Raw genomic sequence first — 25,608 nt, 5'->3', positions numbered from 1 at the left:
ACACATAATTAAACGATCCTCGGTTATATCGATTAGGATATTTTCCTTTTTAGACAGAAGTTTTCTAAACATTATCGAGTCAGAACAATTCCGAGTTTACAATATTTGGCAGTTTCCGGCGAAACTGAAGCTAACTTCATCAAAGTAAATGTAAATTTCTAATAAATTTGTAATCTATGCCAAATAATTTGATCTACGCTATCTAAATCATTCGTCTGATTTGGTTGTTTCAAAATCGAAATTCCAGAATGTCTAATATCAAGCTCTTTGAGCGACTGTTCGCTGCTGGACAAGAATCCGTGGGGAACGAGTTAATCGTACCAGAAGTCCAAATCTGTACAAACGATACTCAACACCTTAGACGAAGACAAAGTTAAGAGACTCCGAGATTCTCAAATGGGAAGGCTCTTGGCGACAGTGCGATAGCGTCGGCGCCGAGCGACCTCAGCCGCCTTCGCTCTTCGAAATCGATTTTAAAGTCTTTGATGAAAACAAAGCGAAACTAAGTTGGGTATGATTTTGATATCTGGTTATTATTGGTGACTATTGTTCATATATTGTGGTTTCTAGAGATTGAAGATGAAATATAGAATCAATCATCAACCTTTAGTCAAGTTAATCTAAAGGTTGATGATTTACAATTTTACTTATCTTGTAAAATATAAAATTAGAGCTATATCTAAGTATTTAAATCGTATAATAACATGTAAACACTTATTGGTAAAATGTAAGTTAACCAACAATGATTAAGTTACCGTGTTAAAACAAATGTTAGCAGTACATTTACATATTTACTTGATACAATAAATTTTAACATGATACAATAACATGTAACTTGTTACTATAATCCAACAGGATATTGATCTATAACTTGTTTTAGTTCATTGATCTTTGCGACGAAGCTCTCTGTCATAAAGTGACAGACACAATCACTAGAATCAAGCATCATATCTTACCAGATCAATCGAAGCTAACCGAGATTTTCAGCGATTTAGGTTTTATAGATTGGAGGTTGACGGAAGAAATCCAGAGGTTGGAGGATCAAACACGTGATCAGATCGACAAGAGGTTCAAATCCTCCATCGCATCTCTCATCAAATTTGTTTGTTATTCAATCTGCGTGATGTCTTAAACACGGTCCTTCGACGCTGTCACTAAATCTTGATTTTCACCACTATAAGTCGTTGTCAGACGCAAATATCTCGGCAGATTTCTAGTATCTGATTGCATTGGAGTATGTTAAAAATGTGTAAACTTACTATGCTAATAAAATATGTACGTTGTTAACAAGTTATGTAACTGTATTGGCTATATATACCTATGTAATATGTTAACAAGTTATGTAACTGTATAACTTATATATTAACTAGATGAGAGAAAAGAATATCTCGTGAATAAAATAAAGTTGATAAACAATAAAAATCAAAGAAGGGTTATATGCTAATTAACACACTAACCAAACATTGTAGATATAGCTTTTACATATTTTCTTTTTTATTTAGCAAATTTTGACCAGGTTTTGGTTTTTCTAGCAAATTGACTCTTGTAGTAAATCTGAATGAATATATTAATTACCTTTTGTTAGCTTAAAATTTCCTTTTCTATTTATTTATTTATTTACTTATATATTAATCAACCTTCTCTTCTTTTTGTTGATATAAAAAAAAAAAAAGCTTGATCGTCGTTTCTTGCTGCGTTCTCTCTCTCTCAAGCTCGCTCATATTCATAATAGCTCCAGAGGGTAAGCTTCTTCGATTTACTTCTTTTGCCATTACTATTCGTCGTGCTTTATTTTCCTAATGGCAAGTTTTGTGCTTTTGTAAGGTTCCTGCACATCTCAATGTTCAGGAGATTGATAAAACCCTAATTTATCCGGGACTAGTGCACCCTCATGCAAACCGAGAATTGGCGCCATAATTTAATATGTATAGGTGTTGTCAAAAGTCCCTCTCTTTTTTTTTTCCCTGATGAATTTTGTTTCTTCATGTCCAGGGACCGAGAATTTGCGCCATGATGCCTATTGTGACGCATAATAACAAGTCGAAAAAGATTGTTTACTCTCGACATAGTGATCTTATTCCGAGGATACTGAAAAACGAAGGATACGTCGAGGAGGGTGATGAGGAATCGCAGGAGGTGACCACCGAAGAAACAAAATCTGCCATTGCAAAAATTGTGAATGCAGCATATCCTAAGAATCTACTGAAGCAATCAGGTGACTCCAAGTGGATTAAGTATAAGCCTTCACAGCAATCTGCTTCAGCATTCAACTCCGGTGCTAAAGAGAGGATCATTAAGGTCTCAGAGAAGCTTAGAGATCCTCTTGATCCACCAAAGTTGAGGCACAAGCGAGTTCCGGTGGCTTCTGGTTCTCCAGATCCTGTTCCTGTCATGCATTCACCGCCTAGGGCTGTTACTGACAAGGAACGACAAGACTGGAGAATCCCGCCTTGTGTTTCTAATTGGAAAAATCAGAAAGGTTATACGATCCCTCTTGACAAGCGTCTTGCAACTAATGGAAGAGTCTTGCAAGAGGTTCAGATCAATGATAACTTCGCCAAGTTTTCTGAGACGCTCGATGTAGCTGTCCAGAAAGTTAGAGAGGGTTTTTGGATGCGGCTACAGGTTCAAAGAGAGATAGGGATGAAGGAGAAGGAAAGAAAGGAGCAGGAACTGAGAGCTCTTGCCCAAAAGGCTCGCTCTGAGAGGACTGGTGCTGCAAGTGAGAGTGTTGATGAACCAAGAGGGAATGTGGAACATGAAGAGGAAGAACGGATTCAGAGGAAGAAGATTCGAGAAGAGCGTCGTAGGGAGAGAAGAAGAGTGGAAGCTAAGAAGAGCAAGATCACAAGGGACAGAGACCGTGACGTGAGTGAGAAGGTTGCTCTTGGAATGGCATTTGCTGGAGGAAGAGGCGGTGGAGTTATGTATGATCAGCGATTGTTTAACCAGGAGAAAGGAATGGACTCTGGCTTCGCAACTGATGACCGTTACAACGTTTATGACAAGGGCTTGTTTACTGCACAGCCCACTCTTTCAACACTGTACCGGCCACAGAAAGATATGGATGATGAAATGTATGGAAATGCAGACGAGCAGCTCCATAAGCTCAAGAACACTGAGAGTTTCAAACCAGACAAAGCTTTCACCAGTGGTTCTAAGAGAGCGGGAAAGAGAGAGAGAGACCTGTTGAGTTTGAGAAGGAAGGTGAGGAACAAGATCTTTTCGGTCTCAAAAGGTGGGTGTCAGATTTGAAGAAAGGTAAGAAAATCTTGGACTAAGTCAATTTACGAGGAACTTGCTCTTCAAGAGATGATCATGGTGGTTCTGTTCGGACCAAGATCAATTTCTAAAGTGGCAGCTGAAGTCTAAACTGTGCTCGGCAATGGATCTCTGATAAATTGATTTACTATAACTTATAGCGAGTACCTGAACTAGTTAAAAATAAATTATCTTAATACTTTTGTTGATTACTGATGTTCCATTTACTTGGTTTTGAGATAGTGGACGGGTTATCCATCCATGAACACCGTTAACTCTATTGCTCATTTCAGTCTCTTATCATCTCTTTAATGGGTCTATCTTGTGTTGGTGTGTTTTCTCAAAATGTGATTCTTTCATTTCAATTGGTTTAATGCGTCTTTTAAAGTTTGACGAGGGATATCACTTGTAATTTGATACTACTGATTATGATTGCTGGAGTTGTTTGAAGGTTGAAAAGTTGTTTTCCCTTTACAAGGCCTCCGGTTAAGCACGTCTTGTGGTATACTTCACCAAACAAGATAGTATCAAATTCAATGGCATTGAAAGAGACTGTTGTTTAACTGATCTGCTTTGGTTTCAAGAACCATTACAACGCCAAAAAATCAAACAGAGGAAAGTGTCACAAAAAGAGGAGAGTGTCACGCAGATGAAGATCATGAAGTTAGATGAGAAAGTGTGTTCCGGTTAGAATCGCTGTGATCACAAAGATTGTCAGGTGGATCTTAGACTTCGGACCAGATGATCTCAGATCATAACCCAATCCCATCATGCTGGTTGATTTTGGTGCCACATGAGCCACTGGGGTCACTAGAAAAAAAAAAAGATTAGATAGGTCAAGATCTCTTAGGAAGCCTTATAACACAGAATGAGTCGTTTGTTAACATCAGTCCTCATCGTTGGTTCAGTTAATGCCTGAGATTGAATGAATATCAACTTACCTGCAACACCGGAATTGTTCTTTGCACCCAGAGAGACTTGAGAACCGGTTGAGTTAGTAGATGGTGGAGAGAAGGATGAAGCCCCTTTCAGCAAGTAGAAAAACATGTTCTTATTAGTTTCAAAAAAAACCGACAGATATAGAAATTGAGTTGTGTTTCTATGTGTGAATAGCGAATGGAGGATTTAAATACCTGAGGAGCAAACAGATGAATTGGCTGGAATGCTACAAAGCTGAGGCAATTGCAGAGCGAGGGTTTGATTGATGGGAAAAGCAGAGGATAAAGTAGAATTGTTGTTGAGGAAGAGACACAGACAGGTCGGTTGTTGGCTGTAGATCTGGTTTAAGCTGTTGCAGCATGGCTGAGCCGGGAGCTGGACAAAGCCCTGCACAAATGGACCACATGGAGCCAAAGCTAGCAGAAGGGAAGCACAAGAAGCTGGAGGACTCGGAGCTTGAGCGAGACCTGGTTGGAGAAAGATTGGAACCAAGGAAATGAAGACAGTGTACAAGAGACTTGAAGATGCCATTTCTGTGTATTGTCTTGACAATTACTTGGCAAATAAGTTCCTTCTGCTTTCTTTGTAAGTTGTAACGATGGATACTGCTAGGGTTTATAGAAGATAGGTAGGTATTTATGGTGGGATTCAATGGATTTATTGTGCAACTGATATTCATTAAATATGAAAAGGAAAAAAATGAAACTTTACCTATCATGCACAATATGTGTGTCCTGTGCAACTCTTGACATTCTTCATGTTTGTCTTGTTGCTTTTATATTTTGAATCTTTACTGTTATAAATTTGACCGATTATGCTGACCAAAAACAAATAAAGACTGGCTATTTATTTTTAGTATTATTTTTAGGGGTGTGTGGATAATAATCTGTATTTAGGACACAAAAACGTGCTCGAAGACGTGCATAGCAAACATACAAGGTTTGCATACCATTTCTTTACAAAATCGAAAAAAGTTCCAAATTTGGATTCTGGGTTTTTCATTCATAATGACATCATCGTGTATTTGTTACAAATCCTGGGTGTTCCTCCTCTTTAAAACAACAATGCACAAGAAATAGAATCTCTTTATTCCAAAATCTCCCGTCTCTGTTTACACCTCTCTTTCTCTCTTGTGCGATCATCAGAATCAAGAACCAGAAATGGCGGCACCAAAGCTGGAATCTTCCAGGCGGGGCAGCATGTTTGACAGGCGAGGTAGTATGTTCGATGGTTCGTTTAGACAAAGCTTAAGAGATAGGCTTATCCCACAACAGACCAGAGACTATTCCTGTATCGTTGACCTTGACGACAAAACTCCCGTCCGTTGCTGCTCCTACAGGTTATGCATAAACATACAATCTCTCCTTCCCAAAATCTCTATTAACCAAATATTTTGGAAACCTTTTGATTGAATCTGATGCTTCTAGGAATCTACTCTCAATCGTGTTATGGTTAGTCTTGAAATGCTATGTATGTTGTTGGCAGGTACTTCTCCGAAAAGATCACCGGGTTTGTGAAAAAATCACAGGATGTTTTGGCCACGGCGTGGGAGATGGGAACATCAGACCCGAGGAAGATTATATTCTCGGCGAAGATGGGTTTGGCTCTGACACTCGTCTCCATTCTCATCTTCTTTAAGCTCCCAGGATCAGAGCTCAGCAACCACTATCTGTGGGCAATTCTCACGATAGTTGTTATCTTCGAGTTCAGTATAGGTAAATGCAACAGACTCAACAAATGAAACTTGAACATTTTAGCGAATTCAATACCTGATATGTGTGATCTTCTCTTATTAACGTAGGAGCCACCTTTAGCAAAGGATGTAACCGGGGAATAGGAACATTATCTGCAGGAGGATTGGCTCTTGGCATGGCTAAAATATCTGAAATGACTGGAAAATGGGCAGAGGTTTTCAATGCTGTTAGCATCTTCGTAGTAGGTATGTATATATAAAGATCATCTGGTCTAAATAAAGCTTCCACCTTTGAATCTTACTCTGATTTCTGAAAATATTGTGTGCCTGCTCTTGTATCAGCCTTTTTTGGGACTTATGCAAAGCTATATCCAACGATGAAGCCATACGAGTACGGATTCAGGGTGTTCTTGCTGACGTATTGCTACGTAATAGTGTCGGGATACAGAACAGGGGAATTCATGGAAACAGCTGTCTCAAGGTTCCTTATGATAGTACTTGGTGCCTGCGTTGGCCTCACTGTGAACACTTGCATTTATCCCATATGGGCTGGGGATGATCTCCATAACTTGGTCGCCAAGAACTTTGTGAATGTTGCCACTTCTTTGGAAGGTTTATCACCTGTTCCACTCTCTGGGTTTAGTTGAAAAGCTTAGTCTGATTCTTGTCAAATCTAACCCCATAGAAAATGTTCTTTGTGCAGGTTGTGTGAAGGGATACCTCGATTGCGTAGCATATGACACGATCCCATCGAGGATTCTGGTCTATGAAGCTGTCACAGATGATCCAGTGTACAGTGGATACAGATCAGCTGTTCAATCTACAAGCCAAGAAGACACTCTGGTATGTTTTTTTTATCTAATATTGTTAACATTTAAAAACTAAAAAGACACTAATATTGGTTGATGTGATTGTAAAGATGGGGTTTGCTACATGGGAACCACCACACGGTCCATACAAATCCTTTAGATATCCATGGAGGATGTATGTGAAAGTAGGTGGTGCATTGAGGCATTGTGCTTTCATGGTCATGGCATTACATGGTTGCATTCTCTCAGAGATTCAGGTACATTAATTAGCTTCTTCCTCCCCTCCTTCTTTCAAATTTCAACGCAAATCTTTTGAGACAAGAGTAAGCAATGCAATGCAGGCAGGAGAGGATAAAAGACAAGTCTTTCGTAATGAGCTTCAAAGGGTCGGAGAGGAAGGAGCAAAAGTACTCAGATACATTGGGGAAAAGCTGAAGAAGATGGAGAGACTAAACCCAATAGTAGACATTCTCCACGAGATTCACCAAGCAGCTGAGGAACTTCAGAGCAAAATCGACAAGAAATCGTACCTTCTCGTGAATGCCGAGAACTGGGAAATCGGGAACCGATCTAGAGATCTGACTGATGAACACAAAATCTCGAATCTCGACGAGGATCTAAGTCGGATACTGGCTCACAAATCCCAGAGTGAAGCCACACTTCGACCACCGACGAATTGGGATGCTATAACTAGTGCTAAGAACCCGAATAACGCGACAGTCCACGGCCACAACCAATCAAGGACGACGGTGATACAGAAACAGCCGTCGTGGCCTAGTCGGATTTCTCTGACGCCGGGAAGTATGATACAACCACATGACGAGGAAGCGACGAAGATGTACGAGAGTGCGAGTGCTCTTTCTCTAGCTACGTTCGCTTCGCTGCTGATAGAATTCGTCGCGAGGCTGGAGAATCTCGTGAATGCGTACGATGAGCTTTGTGAAAAAGCCAATTTCAAAGAGGCTATTTAAAAACTCCGGCGATATCTGTAACTTTGTATTTATCATTTAAAATTATTTTTGTTGAAATAACAACCAACTCAGTCGTTGTAGTATAGTGGTAAGTATTCCCGCCTGTCACGCGGGTGACCCGGGTTCGATCCCCGGCAACGGCGAAATCTTTTTTTTTATTATAATTGTTACTATTCGTCCCCTTTTTAGGATTTTTTTTTTTTTTTTTTTAAACACATCTGTGTAGGTTTTTTGGTTGAAACCGAGGGAACAAATCCAATCCAGTTGGGGAGAAGCTAAACCCTTATTCTCAGCAAAAAAAAATGAAAGCTGCTGCTTTTCCCTCTAAATTCGCAAATCTCAGCTTACCTTGTGGCCGTTGCTCACTATTCTTCCGATCACCGGCTACGTTTTCGTCGCCGGCATTGTCTTCCTCGACATCACCTCCTTGTCGGATGCTGACAAGAGGAAGAAAGGGTATTGAAAGCTTGATGTCTCAATCGTCGTCATCGTCTCAATTATTTTCATCTCTATCGACTTCGTTCTCCTCTCAACCGGAATCGGAATTACTTCAGGCTCAGTTACCTTCTCCGAAGCCAAAATCTTCGCCGCCACAGCTTCCATGGCTCATTGTTGGTTTGGGTAATCCCGGAAAAAAGTACCAGGGCACCCGCCACAACGTATATCCCTCTCTCCCTCTCTCCCTCTCTCTCGCTCTTACTGCGTCTTCATTTGCTCTTCTCCTTCTAAGTTCTCTAACATTACTGTTTATTGCAGGTTGGTTTTGAGATGGTGGACGCTTTGGCTAATGCAGAAGGGATATCCATGAGCACTGTTAACTTCAAGGCCTTGTTTGGGAAAGGTTCGTTTTTTCATTCTCTCTTCTAATTCTTTTATTTCTCAAAGGCTGAATTTTTCATTTCAATTTTATACGTCTCTAATGTTTGGCGAGGGGAATTGAAACAATGGTTGAATTGTGTATAGAAAATCCAGTGCGTGCTTAACAGATTCTCGTTTCATAATCCTATTTGATCTACATAACCTAGTGATTCCTAGTTCGACTTTATCCCTGATTCTACAATTGATTTAGCAGAGAGATTGAAACAGCCTTTATCAATTATCTGTATTTGGATTGTTTCTAACCATTGGCAATTGGTTTTTCTAATCATAGGCGTTATTGGAAATATACCGATTATGCTGGCAAAACCTCAAACTTTCATGAACGCCAGTGGTGAGTCTGTAAGTGTGCTGCTTATCGGAAATAGAACTTTGGTTTATATAGTCAGCCAATCTCTCTTCTTATTGTCACTTATAAAATTAATTCTTTCTGATTATGATTTCTGTAATTTTTGAAGGTTGGCCAAATTGTTTCCTTTTACAAGATCCCGCTAAAACAAGTCCTTGTGGTATACATTATCTTCTCACACTCCAAATTCTGGATTTAGAGTGCATATGCTGTCGTGAAAAGAACTTTCTATGTCTTTTACAGATTTACGACGACTTAGATTTGCCCTTTGGTAAACTCCGTTTATTGCCAAAAGGTGGTCACGGGGGCCACAATGGGTACAAAGCTTTTTCACTCTAATATCTTTACCTGATTACTAAGTATTATTGTCTTAAATTTTACTTTAAAAAAGTATTTTGGATAGATAGTTGTGAATGTTTTCACTATCAAATCATAGAGAATATAAAACATTTCAAGTTTTCAGACGAAGAGAAACTCTTGAAGCAGTTTTGCTAAAACAACATTGATAAGTTTTGGTGATTTAAGTGCAGGATGAGAAGCATTATAGATCGTCTCAAAGGGAACCGCGATTTTCCTCGTCTAAGAATAGGTAAAGTTTTCATTTAGTCCACTTCGACATATCCAATTTCCCTTTTTTTCTTCTTGGCTTTCTGCCAATCTTTTTGTGGTTTCATTTCAGGGATCGGACGGCCTCCAGGGAAGATGGATACAGCCAATTATGTTCTTCGCCAGTTCAATAAACAAGAACAGGAAGAGGTATAAGAAGACAAATCCCAACAATTTATCAACTTTTTTTCAGAAAGATAAAAGCTTTGATTGTTTCTGATTTTGCAGTTGGATTATACATTTCAAACCGGGTTAGAGGCAATAAGGATTATGTTGCTTGAAGGGTTCAACAAAAGTGCAACCTTTGTCAACACTCGGAAATCTATGGAGCCGCTCAGTTAAAAAGAGAGAGATTGTTTCATCACATACGAAGAAACGCAGATTTTTCAGGCTGATTCATTATTAAATATTTTTGGTTCCATTCTTTTTCCCTTTGAGTAAATTGTAATATATCAGAAGAAACCCAGAGTATAATTAATTGCTCTTGATTTTAATAAAGTTTAGTTATTCAAGATTTAATCCATTGTCTTATTCAACTTTGAAGGCATGGCGTGCTTAAATTTTAAATTTTTTACATCTAAGAGAAAATTCTCAATTTTGAGACGCAGAAATTGGGTTTCTTTTTAAAAAATTCACTTTTTATAATATTTATTCAGTGAGCGGATTCGAGCCTTTCTCTACTCTAGACAAAAATCGAGCTCAGTAATCGATTCGACCTGTATCGGTTAACCCCGAGATTGTAGAGAACCCAACCCCGTCCCGTGTTTAAACCCTCCGACGAGCTCTCCGGCAGCCATGTACGGCGGAGGTAGGTTTCTTTACGAACCCTTGAATTGCTTTTCTCGTTCATGCTCTTTTCGTCTCCTTGGGGATATTCTCGTTCAAGTTTGATTTTTCCTCCGTGGTGGGTTTGTTTCCACAGATGAAGTGTCAGCTATAGTGGTTGACTTGGGTTCGCACACTTGCAAGGCTGGTTACGCCGGCGAAGATGCTCCCAAAGCCGTTTTCCCTTCCGTAAGCTCACTTCTTTCTACTCTTGAAAACTCCTTTTGGTGCTTCTCGTTGTCTAGGTTCTACCATGTCCCCGGAGCTTGTATAAGCTTCACGGTTTTAGTGTAGATTTGCGTTCAGTCCTTCGTATCTTCAGAGTTCAGACATATGAATTACTCTCAGGGTTTGTTTTCTGATGTGTTCATAAGGTTGTTGGGGCAGTAGATGGAATAGAGGCAATGGATGTGGATGTTGATTCTTCTACAAAGACAAATTCAAATTCCGAGGATTCAAAGACCAACGAGCCTGAAAAGGAAAAAGGAAAACGCAAGCTCTATGTAGGATCTCAAGCCTTGAGTTACCGCCGCGATCATATGGAGGTTAGCTTTTCCTCTTTGATGAGTGTTAAAGTTGTTAATTGGTCAGTGGACTACATATTGCATTTTCTGTCACCAGATATTGTCACCCATCAAAGATGGCATTGTTTCTGATTGGGATTTGGTGGACAATATATGGGAACATGCTTTCAGGTAACCGTATTAAGCATTAGTTATTCTCTTAATAGTTGTCTGATGTCATCTCTAAAACATTATTTATGTCTGAAGGAGTTGTCTGATGATTGATCCTAAGGAGCACCCCATGCTGCTAGCTGAGCCTCCTTTAAACACTCAACAGCAGAGAGAGAAGTCCGACTCATCTGCTTATAGATATCCCTTTTTTCTATATTGATTCATATTTTAGTTGTGTTTCTGATTTCTTCAAATCATATGCTTGACAGGGCGGCAGAGCTAATGTTTGAAAAATACAAAGTTCCAGCATTGTTTATGGCTAAGAATCCTGTATCCTCCCTCTACCTTGGGTCATTGGTCTCCTGCCCGCTCTTGTGAAATCAGATGTCTAACTATCTACATGACTTTGACGTTTTTTGGTGCTAGGTTCTCACGTCTTTTGCTACTGGGCGTGCTACTTCATTGGTTGTTGACTGGTAAGACTTTTGTACTTTCAAAATTATTAACCTTTTTCTCTAGTATGTGGAAGCAACTAACGTTCCACTTCTGCCCTATATGCTGTGAAAGTTTCTGTTTGATGTGATTAATCTGAAAGGCACTGATGGCACTTTTTTTTATACTGTATTGTGTTCCAGCGGTGGAGGATCCACAACTATTGCACCGGTGCATGATGGTTATGTCCTTCAAAAGGTATATGTACTACTTGATTTGATAAGAATTCAAGCTTTGTGATGCTGTTTCTTTGGGTTTAGGTTTTCTGCTGCAAGAGAAAGCTTTCCATCTTTCGGTTCAAGTGTCATCTGTAGCTAATATAAATTCTCATCCATGTTGACTAATTTTACTTTACATAATTGATGTAGTTTGAATACTGATTTCTTGTTCTCCGATTGTTGACAATGCTTTTATTCGCAGGCGGTTGTATCAGCTCCAATTGGAGGGGAGTTTCTCACTGACTGCTTACTGAAAAGCTTGGAGAGTAAAGGAATTAAAGTAAGTTAAACTATTTTTATACTGTTCACTGTCTTTTGAGCCAATTACCTGAGTTTTGCTGGTCATTTCTTTTTTGGCAGATAAGACCTAGATACTCTTTCAAGAGAAAGGAAGTCCGACCAGGGGAATTCCAGGTGCATATGTGAATCATTGGATGAAACTACTATTTTAGTATAATTTATTTATTAAGAGAGTAAGCGAGACAGAGCAAATGTAGAATTTGTCTCAATTCAATTAGAATAGCTTGAAGCTAGCAAATTACTTTAAGAGTTTTTTTGTTATCGTGTAATAGTCTCTTATTTCCTCCCTTCGAAACCTTGCAGGTTGAAGATGTAGGTCTTCCTGACACCACGGAAAGCTACAAGCTCTTCTGCCAGGTGTGTAACTGATAATAACACCTCGTTTGAAAAGTTCTGTAGGTTTATAACTTTGGTGATCTTTTTTCTCACCAGAGGATGATAGTGGGTGATATCAAGGATTCTATTTGTCGGGTTCCTGACACTCCCTATGACGGTATCTTATGTTCTTCTATCTTTCACTGGTTTGATAAATTGTTTTTCTTCGAAATTTATAGTGGTTTGAGGATTAATGTTAGGCTTTTTATAACCATGTAGCCTTAGTTTTCCTGATGTGATGCTTTATCTGCAGACAAATCATATTCAAACATCCCAACTTCGTCGTACGAGCTTCCTGATGGCCAGTAAGCTCCAGTTTATATGTCTATTTCGGTTTTTTTTTTTTTTTTTTTTGGTGCCTTAAATGTACATGCTATAATTGCTTTTTCTTTCCATGGATAAGGTTTGTGGTCGGTTTCTAGAGAAAATTTACCACTATTTCGAACCTTGTAAAATTTGAAATTAAGTCCTTAGTTAGATCTATGTCGTGAAAGCCATTGGAATAAAAGTTTAGAAGAGCCAGACATTGCTTTTAGAAACCTGCATGGAATCTGAATCTAATGTGATAATTGAGAATTATGATAGATAAATAAAAATTGTTACTGCGTTGTAGATAGGAACCTGAACCCATTGCTTTTCTTAGTCGCGATATCTCATTAAGCATGTCTACTGCAGGACACTCGAGATTGGTGCTGATAGGTTTAAAGTTCCTGATGTGATGTTCAACCCGTCCATAGTTCAGGTACAATACACGGCAGCATTTAAGCTATGGATTGTGTCTTCTGAAGACATTATGTTTCTTCTCTTGAGCTGTTTTGAGCTTCGTCTCGCCTCAAATTGTTTGTCAAAGATTATATAAGTGACTCTCTGTATTTATTTGGAATCTGCCAGACAATTCCAGGAATGGAGAAGTATGCAGACATGATTCCTTCTGTTCGTGGGTTGCCACAGATGGTATATGCATAGTCTTTAGTAACTGTAGAGCTTTCATCTCTTTACTTTGTCCAACTCCAACTCTCCTTTTTTATCAACTTGTACAGGTCATGGAGAGCATCAACAAATGTGATGTAGATATCAGGAGAGAGTTGTATAGTAGCATACTGGTAAAATAACAGTCAACTTCCACTCTTAAATCCTTAGTTAAATTGGTAAACTATGTATCAACAACCCCTTTCGTTTTCTTGGACGTGGATGATATTGATTACTTTTTCTTCTCGTGTTATGCCAGCTTGCTGGTGGCACATCGTCCATGCAACAGCTGAAAGAGCGTCTCGAAAAGGATTTGATAGAGGTACAGTGTCCCCTATCTCGCTTGTAATCTTTCCTTGTTTTTTGAAGATGGTGAGAAAATCGTTCATCCTCCTCTATCTTTCGTTTCAGGAGTCTCCTCACTCGGCTCGAGTTAAAGTGTTGGCAAGCGGTAACACAACAGAAAGACGATTCAGGTTGGATATCATCTAGCTCACTTCTTCCTATACATCTATCTGAAAGAGTTCCCAAATCACTGATTGATCCTTACTGCGAATCTCATCTCTTGAGATTTTGGTAATTGTGATTTGAGTAATTTAAAGCCGCGAATGTGGTGTTATATATATGTGCGCAGTGTATGGATAGGAGGGAGTATATTGGCATCACTAGGTTCATTTCAACAGATGTGGTTCTCCAAATCTGAGTAAGTCTTTCTCTGTTTTGCTTATTTTCCATTCATTAATCAGCAAAGAAGACTGTTTTTAGTTTCTCTGCTGACAAATGAGCTTTGGTATGTGGATGATAGGTACGAGGAACATGGCGCTTCTTACATTCAGAGAAAGTGCCCTTAAAAGCAGCTTCAGATTCTGAGAAGACAAAAACTTGAAAACTAATGTGTTAATTTCATGGTTGTTCTGACTATTTTGCATTACCTTTTGTTGGGAGTTAAATTAATCTGGATTCAGCTAAATCTAAACCTGCTTTATCGTGTTACTCAAATTGCTAATGACTTTGACGATAGCAAATCCCCGTCTTTTTTTAATGTGATTGATATTCGTAAGTCACGAGTTTATTAATTAATGTCAGAAATAAAAAGACAAAAAGGCGTAACTTCTCCGCCACTACAGACTTACGTGTCATGTCTTCAGATGCGCATGCATAATCCAATAGATGACACATTCTTAGTCATCCAATAATGTACATCCACGTGTCACTCTCTGTCACGTCTCTCTTCTAAAATACCGACCTTCTTGTGGAATATGGACGGCAGGAATCGCCGACGTGCCCTAATTTGTTTATCCGATTCAATCCACAATACACTATTTTGTTTTTTTTGTTTGATTGCGTATTTTGAATTTGTGGGTCAACATTTTCGTCTTTTATTTTTTCTCTGTGTTTGTTTTCGGGCCACAGCAGCAAGAAGAGGAAATCTTTATTTCTCTCCCGATTTTCATTTTGTTTTCCAGCAGTCGTTTTTTTTTTTTCTGGAAAATTTATTATTTCTTCGAGTTGTTTTTTTTTTGGTTTCTTCTGGGTAACTAAATCATGCAGAGGATCGTCGACAACGCTCTCGCTGTCACAAAAGAGTGAGTTCCTCTCTGTGTTCCATTCCTCACTGCATGTTTTATGGTTCTTGTGATCTCTGATTTAATTTAGTTCTCGGATGTAAAATATGGTGGCGTGGATTTGATTTTGGAAATGGATCATGCCACTGTTGAGCCCAGTAGTTTATCTGATTTTACATTATTCTTGAGATTTATGTGGTTAATAGTTAATGATTTGGTTATTATATATAAAGTAAGTTCACTCAATCCTATATATTAACTACAGTGACGTTTTTTTAAGTTTCCTTTATCAAGAACTTGTCCGTTTGATTTTGGTGTTGGTTCGTTGTAGGAGGCTTATGTAGTTGTAATGAAAAAGGCTAAGCTAACTATAAATTTTGGGTTTTAGTGCAGGTCAGTGAAAACTTTGACTTACGAGTCCTTGAACAACATTGCAAGATGCATAAATGGAGTTTCTGCACTTCTCTTGACTCTTCTTCCTGGAAAGGCCAATGTTCTTGAAGGTCTTCATGGATGGGAACTAAGGCCTACATTACGTGGACCTCGTTTACCACGTTGGATGCATAAGTATAAATCTCTTGACTTCTTTTGCTTCCCTAGTAACAGTAATGTAATGCTGATTCGACTCTCTCTTTTGCAGTGGAGTCTCTTCTTTTAACCAATTCATTCACGAACTCTCTGTGGATTCTGACACTTCAAGCTTGGATTATTCCTCTGGAGAAGATAGTGATGATGGCATGTCGACGCCTCCATCACCGTTGTCTCAAAGCTCGCTCCGCTCTTGGGCCAGTCTTCCTGCAAACTACGAAAGCCATTGGACAGAATGGATCACGTCCATAGTCTGGTGGGTTTTACTACCCGCCCGGATCCTTCTATGGGTACCGTTATATCTCTTAGGTCTATTTGGTAGACGAAACTCAAGAGTGTCGCCTATGAGCCCTGGAAGGTACAGATATTCTTCTAGACCTTATTTTAGCAAAGCTGGCCCAGGGAAAGAGCATGATGTCCCTAACCGAACTACTGATAGAAGACGTGGTGTCATTGAGGTTTGTGTGGATGAAACATACTACTACTTTACCACTTTTTGTTGCGTTCTTGAATTTTTTTCCTCAGACACTTGTATGTTCTATTATTGGCAGGATCTTCAGCTTGGTATCGAGATCTTTATAGAAGCAATATTTGATTTTTTTCACAAGGCGGCGCATCTTCTTCTTTCTCCATCGGAGGCTTTTGGAATATTTCTATCATGGTTGTCTTACTCTAGTCACAGTCACAGTATCAAAAGAAACTACGATTACGTTTTGGATGATGAAACCGCGCAGACTGCCACACTAGGAGATAACGATCCATCTCCCAAAGAAAGAACCACGACGAGCTTATACAATACAGATACTCGAACTTGTCAAGATGTCATAACAGAGCTTGGGTAGGGGAAAATGCGTAGAGGATGCTTCATACTTCGTTGTTTTCCACTTCTTCTGTTACTCTTAACTATTTTCCATTTGAATAAGAACTTCTCACTTAATCTTGATAGGTATCCATATGAAGCTATTCGTGTTGTTACATCTGATGGATATGGTCTTCTTCTGGAAAGGATACCGAGGTATAAAGTCTATTATGGTTTTAGTAAGTTCCTTCAAGATGTAATCAGTAATTTCTTTTTATGGCTTTTCCAGACGAGATGCAAGGAAAGCTGTTTTCTTGCAGCATGGTGTTTTGGATTCTTCAATGGGGTGAGTTTCAGTCTCTTTTCGATGATCTGTCACGAAAAATGTTGCCTCTATATCTCATCTGTTCCTTTATCTTCAGATGGGTATCAAATGGGGTTGTTGGATCTCCGGCTTTTGCTGCTTATGATCAAGGTCCGCGCCAAATAAACCCCTATCTCTCAAGGCGCTTTGTGATAAATATACCAAATGTTTCTCTGTTTTTTTCTTCTCAGGCTACGATGTTTACCTAGGGAATTTCCGCGGTTTAGTATCAAGAGATCATGTGAACAAAAACATTTCCTCAAAAGAGTGAGTTGTATAGAGTAAACTTCTTCTTTATGAATCTGATTTCTTGTATAATTCTTTATTGACGGATCCTTGAAACATGCAGTTTCTGGAGTTACTCCGTTAATGAGCATGCAACAGAGGATATCCCCGCAATGATAGAGAAGATTCACGACATCAAAACTTCAGAACTGAAACTCTACCAGCCTAATATCGAAGAGGCGGTAAACGAGGAGCAACCTTATAAGCTATGCGTTCTCTCTCACAGTCTAGGCGGGGCTGCGGTTCTGATGTATGTAATCACTCGTAAAGTCGAAGAGAAACCGCACAGACTCTCAAGACTGATCCTGCTTTCGCCTGCCGGGTTTCATGAAGACTCCAACTTGTGTTTCACGTTAATAGAGCACACGTTTCTTCTCTTGGGTCCTGTACTAGGCCGGATTGTTCCGGCTTTCTACATCCCCACTAGGTTCTTCCGGATGCTTCTCAACAAGTTAGCTCGAGATTTCCATAACTATCCTGCTGTTGGTGGCTTGGTCCAAACATTGATGAGCTATGTAGTTGGTGGAGATAGCTCGAACTGGCTTGGAGTCATGGGTTTGCCTCACTATAACATGAACGATATGCCGGCTACATCCTTCCGCGTGGCTCTGCATCTTGCTCAGATAAAACGTTGCGGTAAGTTTAGAATGTTTGATTATGGTAGCATTCAAGCTAATATGGAGGTTTACGGGTCTCCTGAGCCGCTTGATCTTGGAGAGTTTTACGGGCTGATCGATGTCCCTGTGGATTTAGTAGCCGGAAAGAAAGATAAAGTGATTAGATCTTCAATGGTTAGGAAACATTACAGGGTGATGAGAGATTCAGGGGTTGATGTTTCTTACAGAGAGTTTGAGTATGCTCATTTGGATTTTACCTTCTCTCACCGCGAAGAGCTTCTGGCTTATGTGATGTCGCGGTTGCTGCTAGTGGAGCCGACACAGACTCAGCAGGTTCATAAGAAAGGGATGAAGCTGAAGAAGAAAATGGAAACATCCAAACCTCAACTATGAACTATGGAAAATAGGCTTTTACGGAGTTTCTGGTGTCTTGTTTGTATTGTTTTTTGTTCATGAGATTGGCTTAGAAAAGTGTATATTACAGGTATGTTCTTCTGTATTCTATAAATGTCAGTGTCACTTTCTGTGAGAAGTAAATCAAGTCGTGGACGGACTTATGGAAGCAGAACTTAGTAGACTGAATTATCCACAGAAAAAAAAAAGTAGAGATAAATACAAAAAGGGAGACAGATATTATACAAACTTTGTATGTTACATCTTAAGTATGTAAGAGATTGTATGTATGAGGTTCCTACAAAAGCACACGTATACGGCCTATATTTTATACTTACTGCTGATTCAGACAAATAAAAAGATTCAGCAAAAACACCTCAAAAGTTTGAGAACACAGTTTGGCAAAAAAGGAATGATTGTTTGGAGCATCATCAACCTTAAATCCTACTCTCGATCATGGGCCAAAGTTAGACACAGTCAAACGTCGTATACAGGTAGTCGTTCTTCAATGGCTATACGACATATTGGACACTTTTTACACTTTTCTGAACACATTCTGCAACAACAAAAAATGGCACAGAAACAATATATGAACATCATGACATTGAGTCAGCTATTGACTGCATGAGATCCAATTATATCCATATGACCTCATAGATTCCTAGTTTCCTAGTTTCTTTATATGGTGACTCCAGACGAAACGAGTGATAAATGCCTAGTTCAATGTGGACTAAGTATCATACCTGCAGAGAACACGGTGTCTACATGGAAGCAGTACCAAACTGATTTCTTTTTCAAAGCAAACCCTACACAGCACTTTCTCCTGGAGTAGATACACATTTGAAACAGGATTAAGCCAAAGAAAAAAAAAACAAAACCGATAGAGGATACTGAAAACGTTAAAACCATCATGGCCAATAATGCATATACAGGCGCGTGGAGGAAGGAGAAATTTTACGTTTTGCAGTCTTTCATATTCCTGCTGGCTGAATTTTGTGATTTCGGTTTGTTCACCAAGAGCTGCTTGAAGTCTCCACACCTAGAGCACACCAAATTAATTCGAATGCAAATAACACTTAAGCAATACTGGAACTAGAAGACACCAGACTCGACAACAAAGAGAACCTAAAGTTAATATCAGCATTGAGTTGGAAAAGCAAAATGCAAGAACGAGAAGTAAAGTCACCTCTTCAGCAAGATCTTCCTTTGGCATTTTCTTGACTATCTCAGGCGGATGACCACTGAAGGTATTGTAACTGCACAAGCATATTATAATGAATCTTCAGCAACTCCAATAAAAAATTTTGTTAGAACATATAGAAAGTTGGATTATACTAACTAACCCAGATTCTCGATCAATGTACAGTCGAGCTTGTTCCTCCCGGCTTCCTTCATCAATCGACCACCAACCTAATAGCCTGAGCAAGTCAACTGAATTTTGTTAGTGTAAGATTTTGTAAATCAAGCTCTTTTGGTAAAAACAGACAAACGTGTTTGTCACCTGGAACCATGGTGCAAGAAACCCAAGCAATCATGGGCTCTTGACGAAAATCTAAAATACAATCCTGGACCAGCTTCCCCGCGCAGTAAGACGACGATCTTCTCTATAAGTTTAGATGCAGCAAAGAGAACACCGAGGCCTTGCAATAGGAATAGCGGAGAAAACAGGACTGGAATAGATATATCCTTAGCTCTTTCAGGAGTCCCCTGAAAGTCCAAACCATCAGCTTTTTTAGTAATGTCCAAAGACAATATGGTAAGATAGAGAGACATGTGTTGTTTACCTCTAGATGCATGCAAAGGACAACTTGAAATACAATGACGGGAATTTTCAACATGTGACCACCAATATCTTGTAGGCCACACAATCTATCTTGGTGTCTATCCTCTTCTGAAGCAACTACGAGGCCACTGTTCCAGTCAAGATATCTGATAGTGGTAGACGATGACCCCGTTTCTCGGACGCGTGAGCTTCTATGGATCACTGGGTTGGACCATTTTGTACAAACAAGAAAAGCAAAGCACTCGGCAATTCTGCAGGCAAAACATTTTCACATATATTACATTACATGATCACTTCCACCAACCGCAAAAATGACGAGTATTTATTTAAAAGAACTATACCCAATATTTATAAATAAGTCCCACCAGCTGAGAGCAGCTACATCGCCTGTGCATTTAAAACAAGGAGGGACCGATAAGAAGGAATAGAGCAGAGTAACTTCATCAATAACTATTCTGTGGAAGATAGGATTTCAGTAGACAGAGATCAAGTAATACAAAATATTACCAGAAAGCTTTAGAAGGGTAAAGAATGTAGCAGCCAACGTGAACACCATGGAAATAGCAACCCAGAAATGCTGCAAGCAACAAGGAAAAAGCAACCAAATGTTTATTTTGAGTACTGACCAGCTTCCCCTGCCCATCAACAAATTATTACAAAGAAACCACAAGGCCGTGTTTGTGGAAGCTGGAAGATTACAGAAATTGATCTAAAGGTTCTCCTTTCTCAGTTCATGAAATTGAGAATCTCCGTCCTAAATTTGTGTTATTGGAAAATTAGAGAGGGTTTGTCATTCATGTGTAGCAGATAATCTTACCTAAATACTAAAACAAAGTGCAAAATCAAAGAGCAACAAGCCTAAAGCAGCTGAACCAATCTCCATGAACAAGGCTAAAATAATTTACGTAACACACGTGGACTTACAGGAAGTGCCTCCCATATTGCTTCATCATTAAAGCTGTCGTCGTCTCCTGGCATCAATGCTCGACACATTCTGAAGATAAAGATTGCAGTATTTAGGAACTTTCAATTTATATGATTCAGTTTGGTATGTATTCAAAAAACACATAAAAGGAATGTCTTTGTTTGAGAAGTTATATAAGTAAAGTATATAGTCATTTAATGTTTCAATACCTCAAATTGTCTATCAGTATTGTTACTTCAAACGCCAATAACGGTAAGGATGCAATCTTCAAGCTCACAGCAGGTGGCCAGCTAACTGCCATATGAGATAAAAGAGGTCACAGTCCGATGAAATGGTCGAAACCAAACACAATCCTTCATACAGAATCAAACTACTTTTGTGGTATCCTCCAACTTAACCATACATATTCTCCGAAATCAAACGGGAGCAAGATGAAACTTTGAGATTCAGAGCCATCAACTTTTGTTTAAGTATCTACATATATCAATATGTTCCCATGCCAAGAAACTAGATATCACTGGAGGCTTGAAAAACTAGCACAGAAACAAACCCGGGACGTGTGACATCTGAAGTAAGAGGTTATTTACCATAAGAACTCTCAAGGTATATACAGAGGAGCAATTCGAATGCTACAAGAAGCGGTGTCGCGACAACAGCGTGGCATGGAGCCCACTGTACACAAAACGGGATCATAAACAGACAGTAGTGTTATCAGTACAATTTTACTGGAAATAAAAAACATCAGAAGAAACGACTTTGAGTAATATTTTTGCTAAAAGAGGTAAGAAGTGGAGAAAGACATACATGACGGTTACGCGGAGCAACAGGAGCAGGAAGGGAGAACCTTCCTCTTGCAACAACAGCATGAAAAGCCCACAGCGGGAAAAATACCATCCTACATAAACCCCAAAAAACAGTTTATCAAGTTTGTAACAAAATAAGGAAATAGAGAAAAAAGCTGAATCCCTAGACAGAACCCCTTCATCGACAGCATCAAAACTGTTGCAATCCTCAATGGAAACCCTTTTGGTTTCTTGAGATAAAACTGAATCATTAGTAGACGCATACCTCTAAAATGATCGAAATGTACTGTCTTTGATACAAAATGCATACATACCATCAGTTCCCAAAAACCGCAACAACTTTATTCAGTAGAAACTATTGAAGTGATTGCTTCTCTTTTTTGTTTTGTTTACTATTAACGGCGAATAGAGACAAGAGAATCCTAGATTGTTTTAGAGGAAAGGAAATGGATTATTTCAATCATCTCAAAGAAACTACGACTGTGAACAAAAAAAATAAATAAACAAAACAAAACTGAGACTTTCCGTAGAGAAAAACCTGCCATTTCTATTCGAGAGAGAGACGATATCTCTCGTTTCGAAATTCAACGGGGCAAAAACAAAAAAAGGGTCTACAATCCAAATCCGCAAAATTTGAATCGCGTACAAAATGAAAATTGAAATCGAACCAATCAGAAACCAAAAAGAAATTGATTCATGCACCCAATTTCAGAGAATTGAGACTCAGGAGCGTCGTGGAGAAGAAGATGAGTTCGAGAGAGGTAGAGACTAACCACCATGAGCAAGAGACGGTGTGATCAAGCTTAAGCGCCAACAAGAGCGTGAAACAGAAGAGTAAACTATGAGCCGCCAAGGCTTGTATCGACTTCAGCACTCTCCTACAACTCATCCCTATCTCTCTTTCTATCTCTCTCTATTGAAGAATTTCTGACTTTGAATCCATCTCGATGAAACTCTCAAATCTCTCTATAATTTCACTTTCTCTATCTAAAGTCGAGTAATTGGAGAAAACGCCATTCGAGAAATGCTGCAATGTTTTAATGGATGGACCCCTCTGCTTCTTCTCCTTCCTTTTCTTCTCTCTCTCTCTGTTCCGCGTCGTTTTTTCTTTATTTTATTTTTCTGTATTATTTATTTTATTTTGGCAACAAAAACAAACAAAATCATTATTGCCCTTCGGATTCCTTTTACTTTCTCTCTATCTCTCTAGATATATTTTTAGCTTTGCTTGCACGCCATTATTGAAACGCAAACGCGCTTAACGTCATTTTCATTAACCAAATTATTAAATATCTTTCATCAGATCGTAATTAAGTTAAGTGTGTAGGACTGGTCGGAAAAACATAGCGCCGTTTGTGTTTGTTAACGGTATCCCATGCAATGTTTTCTAATGAAGAACGTCTAACAACTTCAGGACTTCTTAATACTATTGGTGTCGATTTTTTGTCTAAAACTCTTATGAAAAATAGATAACTACTTAGAAGATCTATCTCGTAAAAAAAAAGCAATCGTAAGATTTTAAGATGGATGCATGTTTTTCTATAAGTTTTCTGCTGAAATATAGAATCCATAATTGATTCATGTTTATTTGGTTAGAATTAAGTGAAAATTCCTCAGACTAACTTTTAAAGTTAATGAAATGACAAACCTAATTTAACATATTGAAGGGCTTATTAGACTAACCTTATAAAGTTGGTTTAAGTCCATTTTATCCAGATGTTGAATATTATTATGAAAATGTCATTATAATTTTTTTTTATAAATTTTTTTTTTCGAAAAAACTTTAATTTCGAAAAAAACTTTTTAAAAAATCGAAATTTTTTTTGACAAAAAAAACATTTTTTTAAAACGAAAACAGCAAAAAAAAAAACAAAACCAAAAACTAAAAAAAAAAAACTCTAATTCATCTTCTTCTCTCTCTTTCTTCTGTGTCGTTGTTTTTTCTCCCATGGAGCTGCTCTTCTTCATAACTTGGCAGCCTCCCTTTTTTCGCAGCTTTCTCTTTACAGCTTTCCTTTTATTTCACAGATCTACACAGATCTTGCCTCAATCGCCGTTCAGAAACTTGTTCAGGTTTGTTTTTTTTCTCATATATCCTCATTTTTCTTATTTTTTCTTCTTTCTTCTTCGTCTTCCTCTTTCCCTTCGTCTTCTACTTTCTGTTTGGCGGAGGAGGAGTTTTACTGTTGGTGTTAGAGATCTCGGAGATATTGGCACAACTCTTAAGCGGCGTTCTCGCCGCATCGCGCACAACCGCACTGGACAGATGTTGTTTCGAAGAAATGGTGGTGTCCCGGAGGTTGACGGCGGCGTAAGTTTTTTTCTGTAAAACCCGCAACCCTAATTTTTTTTTGTTTCAGGTAAGTTTGGTAGATATATTTAGAAAACAATAAGTAGTTTGGTAGATTTATTGTATTTTTTTGTTGTAAAGTTCATAATATGTGATGGTAGATTTTTTTGAAAAACGATATGTAGTTTGGTAGATTATTAGTTATTTGATGGTAGATATTTAGAAAATGAAATATGGTTTGGTAGATTTATTAGTTATTTGATGGTAAAATTATTTTAGAGTAAAAACGATGTCATTTGGTAGATTTATTAGTCATCTAATGATAGACTTATTTGTAAAACGATGTGGTTTGGTAGATTTATTAGTTATTTATGGTAGATTTATCAGTCGTATTTGAATTTTATATACGAATGACAGTATTTGTTTATTTTTTTCTGACAGATTATGGGCTTTGCCATGGTGAACAAATCTTTGATGGGATATCCAGCATCGATCCGACATGTTTTACTATGAATTGTAGATTTGCATTTGGTAGATTTGTTTTGAAATAATGGTAGATTTATTATTAAATTGATGGTATATCTGTATTTTGAATTTGTAAAAATGATAATTAGATTTTAAATGATAATATTGTTGTTTTCAAATTATATTTGTCGTAAAACATTGACCCAGACATTTTCACATTTTTACCATATTTGCTAGTAATATTATTATTCAATTTAATTTATTTCTTTACTTTCACTATGATGTATATCATAACTGAATAAAATTTTAATCAAAACACATGACTAAAATCATTTGACATTGTGATGTTGTAAGAGTTTATGTAAATAGAGTTAAATGTAACAAATATTCAAAAATAAAAATAAAAATAAAAAAATCATAAGTTAAGAGATGGTTATTACAGATATGACATATATGTTCAAAGTTAATATGAAAAGCAAAGTTATCTTAGAGAAAATATATATCATAGAAAAAATATTCATGTTAGAAATTGTTGACCATTGATTATGGCATCTATATCGTAAATACCAATAATCATCTGTGATCGAATCACAGTTAATCGATATAATCTTAGCAAACTCATGCAAAGAAAACGTTAATGGTAACAAAACCAACTCAAATATAACCATGGAACAAGTCTACCATATGTACGAAACTTGTTTAACATACGACACTTCAAAACAAGTCTACCACACCTCTAGTTTTTTCGTAGATAGGACAATACTTTTAGGACAAAAAAGTAATTTCAATCCATAAAGTCAAATGTCTGCCAAACATTAACAACTAAGTCTACCTCAAGCATGAAAAATAACTCTACCATATATACAAGTCTACCATAAGCACCTCATATGTCTACCAGATCGAGGTTATCTTTGTAAATACCAAACTTAATTAATCTACCACATGATTATTATAAGAAGTCTACCATACGTACGATAACTCTACCAGATTACATAAACTCTACCAAACAAACAAACATATCTACCAATATTCTGTAAGTCTACCTCATGTAACAAATAATCTACCACTCACCGGAATAAATTTTACTTGAATTTAAATCTACCACAAAACAAACATATCTACCACAAAACAAATAAATCTACCAACATTCTGTAAGTCTACCTCATGTAACAAATAATCTACCACTCAATGGAATGAATTTTACTTGAATTTAAATCTACCACAAAACAAACATCTCTACCACAAAAGCGAAAAATCTACCAACAAGATATAATTCTACCATAAAACAGATATATCTACCATCACGTATTGACACATAAATCTACTACCAAAGGACATAAGTCTACCAACTCAGAAAATAAATCTACTTCATTG

The 25,608-nt window shown here is 38.0% G+C and overlaps 6 protein-coding genes, 1 non-coding gene and 1 pseudogene across 8 annotated transcripts; 6 read left to right on the top strand and 2 right to left on the bottom strand.

Annotated features, from left to right (window-relative positions):
* Positions 1-2,010: 2,010 nt before the first annotated feature.
* On the top strand, positions 2,011-3,901 carry LOC18993069 (annotated as a pseudogene).
* A 3-nt stretch (positions 3,902-3,904) lies between these two features.
* On the bottom strand, positions 3,905-4,777 carry LOC18993068 (non-specific lipid-transfer protein-like protein At2g13820). Its single transcript, XM_006416543.2, has 3 exons — positions 4,395-4,777; positions 4,203-4,286; positions 3,905-4,071 (listed from the first exon to the last, which is right to left on the bottom strand). The coding sequence occupies exons 1-3, from the start codon at positions 4,729-4,731 to the stop codon at positions 3,926-3,928; spliced, it is 567 nt and encodes a 188-aa protein (XP_006416606.1). The 5' UTR covers positions 4,732-4,777; the 3' UTR covers positions 3,905-3,925.
* Positions 4,778-5,223: 446 nt separating this feature from the next.
* LOC18993067 (putative aluminum-activated malate transporter 3) lies at positions 5,224-7,673 on the top strand. The gene is made up of 7 exons (XM_006416542.2): positions 5,224-5,539; positions 5,686-5,915; positions 6,002-6,139; positions 6,236-6,505; positions 6,597-6,736; positions 6,813-6,959; positions 7,044-7,673. Exons 1-7 carry the CDS (start codon positions 5,361-5,363, stop codon positions 7,671-7,673), a joined length of 1,734 nt encoding a protein of 577 aa, XP_006416605.1. The 5' UTR covers positions 5,224-5,360.
* Positions 7,674-7,744: 71 nt separating this feature from the next.
* Positions 7,745-7,816, top strand: TRNAD-GUC. The gene has a single exon. It is a non-coding gene; the product is annotated as a tRNA-Asp (tRNA).
* A 111-nt stretch (positions 7,817-7,927) lies between these two features.
* On the top strand, positions 7,928-9,987 carry LOC18993066 (peptidyl-tRNA hydrolase, chloroplastic). The gene is made up of 8 exons (XM_006416541.2): positions 7,928-8,332; positions 8,430-8,514; positions 8,824-8,891; positions 9,008-9,058; positions 9,142-9,215; positions 9,429-9,487; positions 9,578-9,654; positions 9,733-9,987. Exons 1-8 carry the CDS (start codon positions 7,976-7,978, stop codon positions 9,844-9,846), a joined length of 885 nt encoding a protein of 294 aa, XP_006416604.1. The 5' UTR covers positions 7,928-7,975; the 3' UTR covers positions 9,847-9,987.
* Positions 9,988-10,154: 167 nt separating this feature from the next.
* Positions 10,155-14,382, top strand: LOC18993065 (actin-related protein 4). The gene is made up of 20 exons (XM_006416540.2): positions 10,155-10,312; positions 10,427-10,518; positions 10,704-10,874; positions 10,951-11,024; positions 11,100-11,180; positions 11,273-11,333; positions 11,430-11,479; positions 11,639-11,693; positions 11,916-11,993; positions 12,074-12,127; positions 12,317-12,370; positions 12,446-12,506; positions 12,642-12,693; positions 13,064-13,130; positions 13,280-13,342; positions 13,429-13,491; positions 13,617-13,679; positions 13,769-13,833; positions 13,992-14,060; positions 14,163-14,382. Exons 1-20 carry the CDS (start codon positions 10,300-10,302, stop codon positions 14,206-14,208), a joined length of 1,332 nt encoding a protein of 443 aa, XP_006416603.1. The 5' UTR covers positions 10,155-10,299; the 3' UTR covers positions 14,209-14,382.
* A 255-nt stretch (positions 14,383-14,637) lies between these two features.
* LOC18993064 (lipase member M) lies at positions 14,638-18,191 on the top strand. Of its 2 annotated transcripts, none has more exons than XM_006416539.2 (9): positions 14,638-14,943; positions 15,316-15,489; positions 15,563-15,968; positions 16,062-16,348; positions 16,457-16,525; positions 16,599-16,655; positions 16,732-16,784; positions 16,865-16,940; positions 17,023-18,191. In XM_006416539.2, exons 1-9 carry the CDS (start codon positions 14,903-14,905, stop codon positions 17,966-17,968), a joined length of 2,109 nt encoding a protein of 702 aa, XP_006416602.1. In that variant the 5' UTR covers positions 14,638-14,902; the 3' UTR covers positions 17,969-18,191. The 2 variants fall into 2 exon arrangements, with proteins under 2 accessions (XP_006416602.1, XP_024007793.1); XM_024152025.1 differs by having other exon boundaries at positions 15,311-15,489.
* On the bottom strand, positions 18,189-22,588 carry LOC18993063. The gene is made up of 14 exons (XM_006416538.2): positions 22,253-22,588; positions 21,481-21,571; positions 21,264-21,348; positions 20,886-20,970; positions 20,676-20,745; positions 20,259-20,328; positions 20,093-20,138; positions 19,753-20,002; positions 19,470-19,675; positions 19,312-19,386; positions 19,155-19,224; positions 18,927-19,007; positions 18,712-18,791; positions 18,189-18,524 (listed from the first exon to the last, which is right to left on the bottom strand). Exons 1-14 carry the CDS (start codon positions 22,366-22,368, stop codon positions 18,446-18,448), a joined length of 1,404 nt encoding a protein of 467 aa, XP_006416601.1. The 5' UTR covers positions 22,369-22,588; the 3' UTR covers positions 18,189-18,445.
* Positions 22,589-25,608: the final 3,020 nt, after the last annotated feature.

This window comes from Eutrema salsugineum, unplaced genomic scaffold, assembly GCF_000478725.1.
Source record: "Eutrema salsugineum unplaced genomic scaffold, Eutsalg1_0 scaffold_5, whole genome shotgun sequence".
NCBI lineage: Eukaryota > Viridiplantae > Streptophyta > Magnoliopsida > Brassicales > Brassicaceae > Eutrema > Eutrema salsugineum.
Note: the sequence above shows the minus strand (reverse complement) of the source record. Positions and strands in the feature narration are given on the sequence as shown.

Excerpts from the sequence above, each read along its gene's own strand:
- LOC18993067 (XM_006416542.2), top strand. The coding sequence starts at position 5,361 with ATGGCGGCACCAAAGCTGGAATCTTCCAGGCGGGGCAGCATGTTTGAC. Across the intron at positions 5,540-5,685 it reads GTCCGTTGCTGCTCCTACAG|GTACTTCTCCGAAAAGATCA; the intron begins GTTATGCATAAA and ends TGTTGTTGGCAG. Across the intron at positions 6,737-6,812 it reads CAAGCCAAGAAGACACTCTG|ATGGGGTTTGCTACATGGGA; the intron begins GTATGTTTTTTT and ends GTGATTGTAAAG.
- LOC18993068 (XM_006416543.2), bottom strand. The coding sequence starts at position 4,731 with ATGGCATCTTCAAGTCTCTTGTACACTGTCTTCATTTCCTTGGTTCCA. Across the intron at positions 4,287-4,394 it reads TTCATCTGTTTGCTCCTCAG|GGGCTTCATCCTTCTCTCCA; the intron begins GTATTTAAATCC and ends ACTTGCTGAAAG. Across the intron at positions 4,072-4,202 it reads GAACAATTCCGGTGTTGCAG|TGACCCCAGTGGCTCATGTG; the intron begins GTAAGTTGATAT and ends TTTTTTTTCTAG.
- LOC18993064 (XM_006416539.2), top strand. The coding sequence starts at position 14,903 with ATGCAGAGGATCGTCGACAACGCTCTCGCTGTCACAAAAGA. Across the intron at positions 15,969-16,061 it reads GAAGACGTGGTGTCATTGAG|GATCTTCAGCTTGGTATCGA; the intron begins GTTTGTGTGGAT and ends TATTATTGGCAG. Across the intron at positions 16,941-17,022 it reads AAAAACATTTCCTCAAAAGA|TTTCTGGAGTTACTCCGTTA; the intron begins GTGAGTTGTATA and ends TGAAACATGCAG.
- LOC18993063 (XM_006416538.2), bottom strand. The coding sequence starts at position 22,368 with ATGAGTTGTAGGAGAGTGCTGAAGTCGATACAAGCCTTGGCGGCTCAT. Across the intron at positions 19,225-19,311 it reads TACATTGATCGAGAATCTGG|TTACAATACCTTCAGTGGTC; the intron begins GTTAGTTAGTAT and ends ATGCTTGTGCAG. Across the intron at positions 18,525-18,711 it reads AGACACCGTGTTCTCTGCAG|AATGTGTTCAGAAAAGTGTA; the intron begins GTATGATACTTA and ends TTGTTGTTGCAG.
- LOC18993066 (XM_006416541.2), top strand. The coding sequence starts at position 7,976 with ATGAAAGCTGCTGCTTTTCCCTCTAAATTCGCAAATCTCAGCTTACCT. Across the intron at positions 9,488-9,577 it reads TTTTCCTCGTCTAAGAATAG|GGATCGGACGGCCTCCAGGG; the intron begins GTAAAGTTTTCA and ends GTTTCATTTCAG. Across the intron at positions 9,655-9,732 it reads ATAAACAAGAACAGGAAGAG|TTGGATTATACATTTCAAAC; the intron begins GTATAAGAAGAC and ends CTGATTTTGCAG.
- LOC18993065 (XM_006416540.2), top strand. Across the intron at positions 11,694-11,915 it reads ATGGTTATGTCCTTCAAAAG|GCGGTTGTATCAGCTCCAAT; the intron begins GTATATGTACTA and ends TTTTATTCGCAG. Across the intron at positions 11,994-12,073 it reads TGGAGAGTAAAGGAATTAAA|ATAAGACCTAGATACTCTTT; the intron begins GTAAGTTAAACT and ends CTTTTTTGGCAG.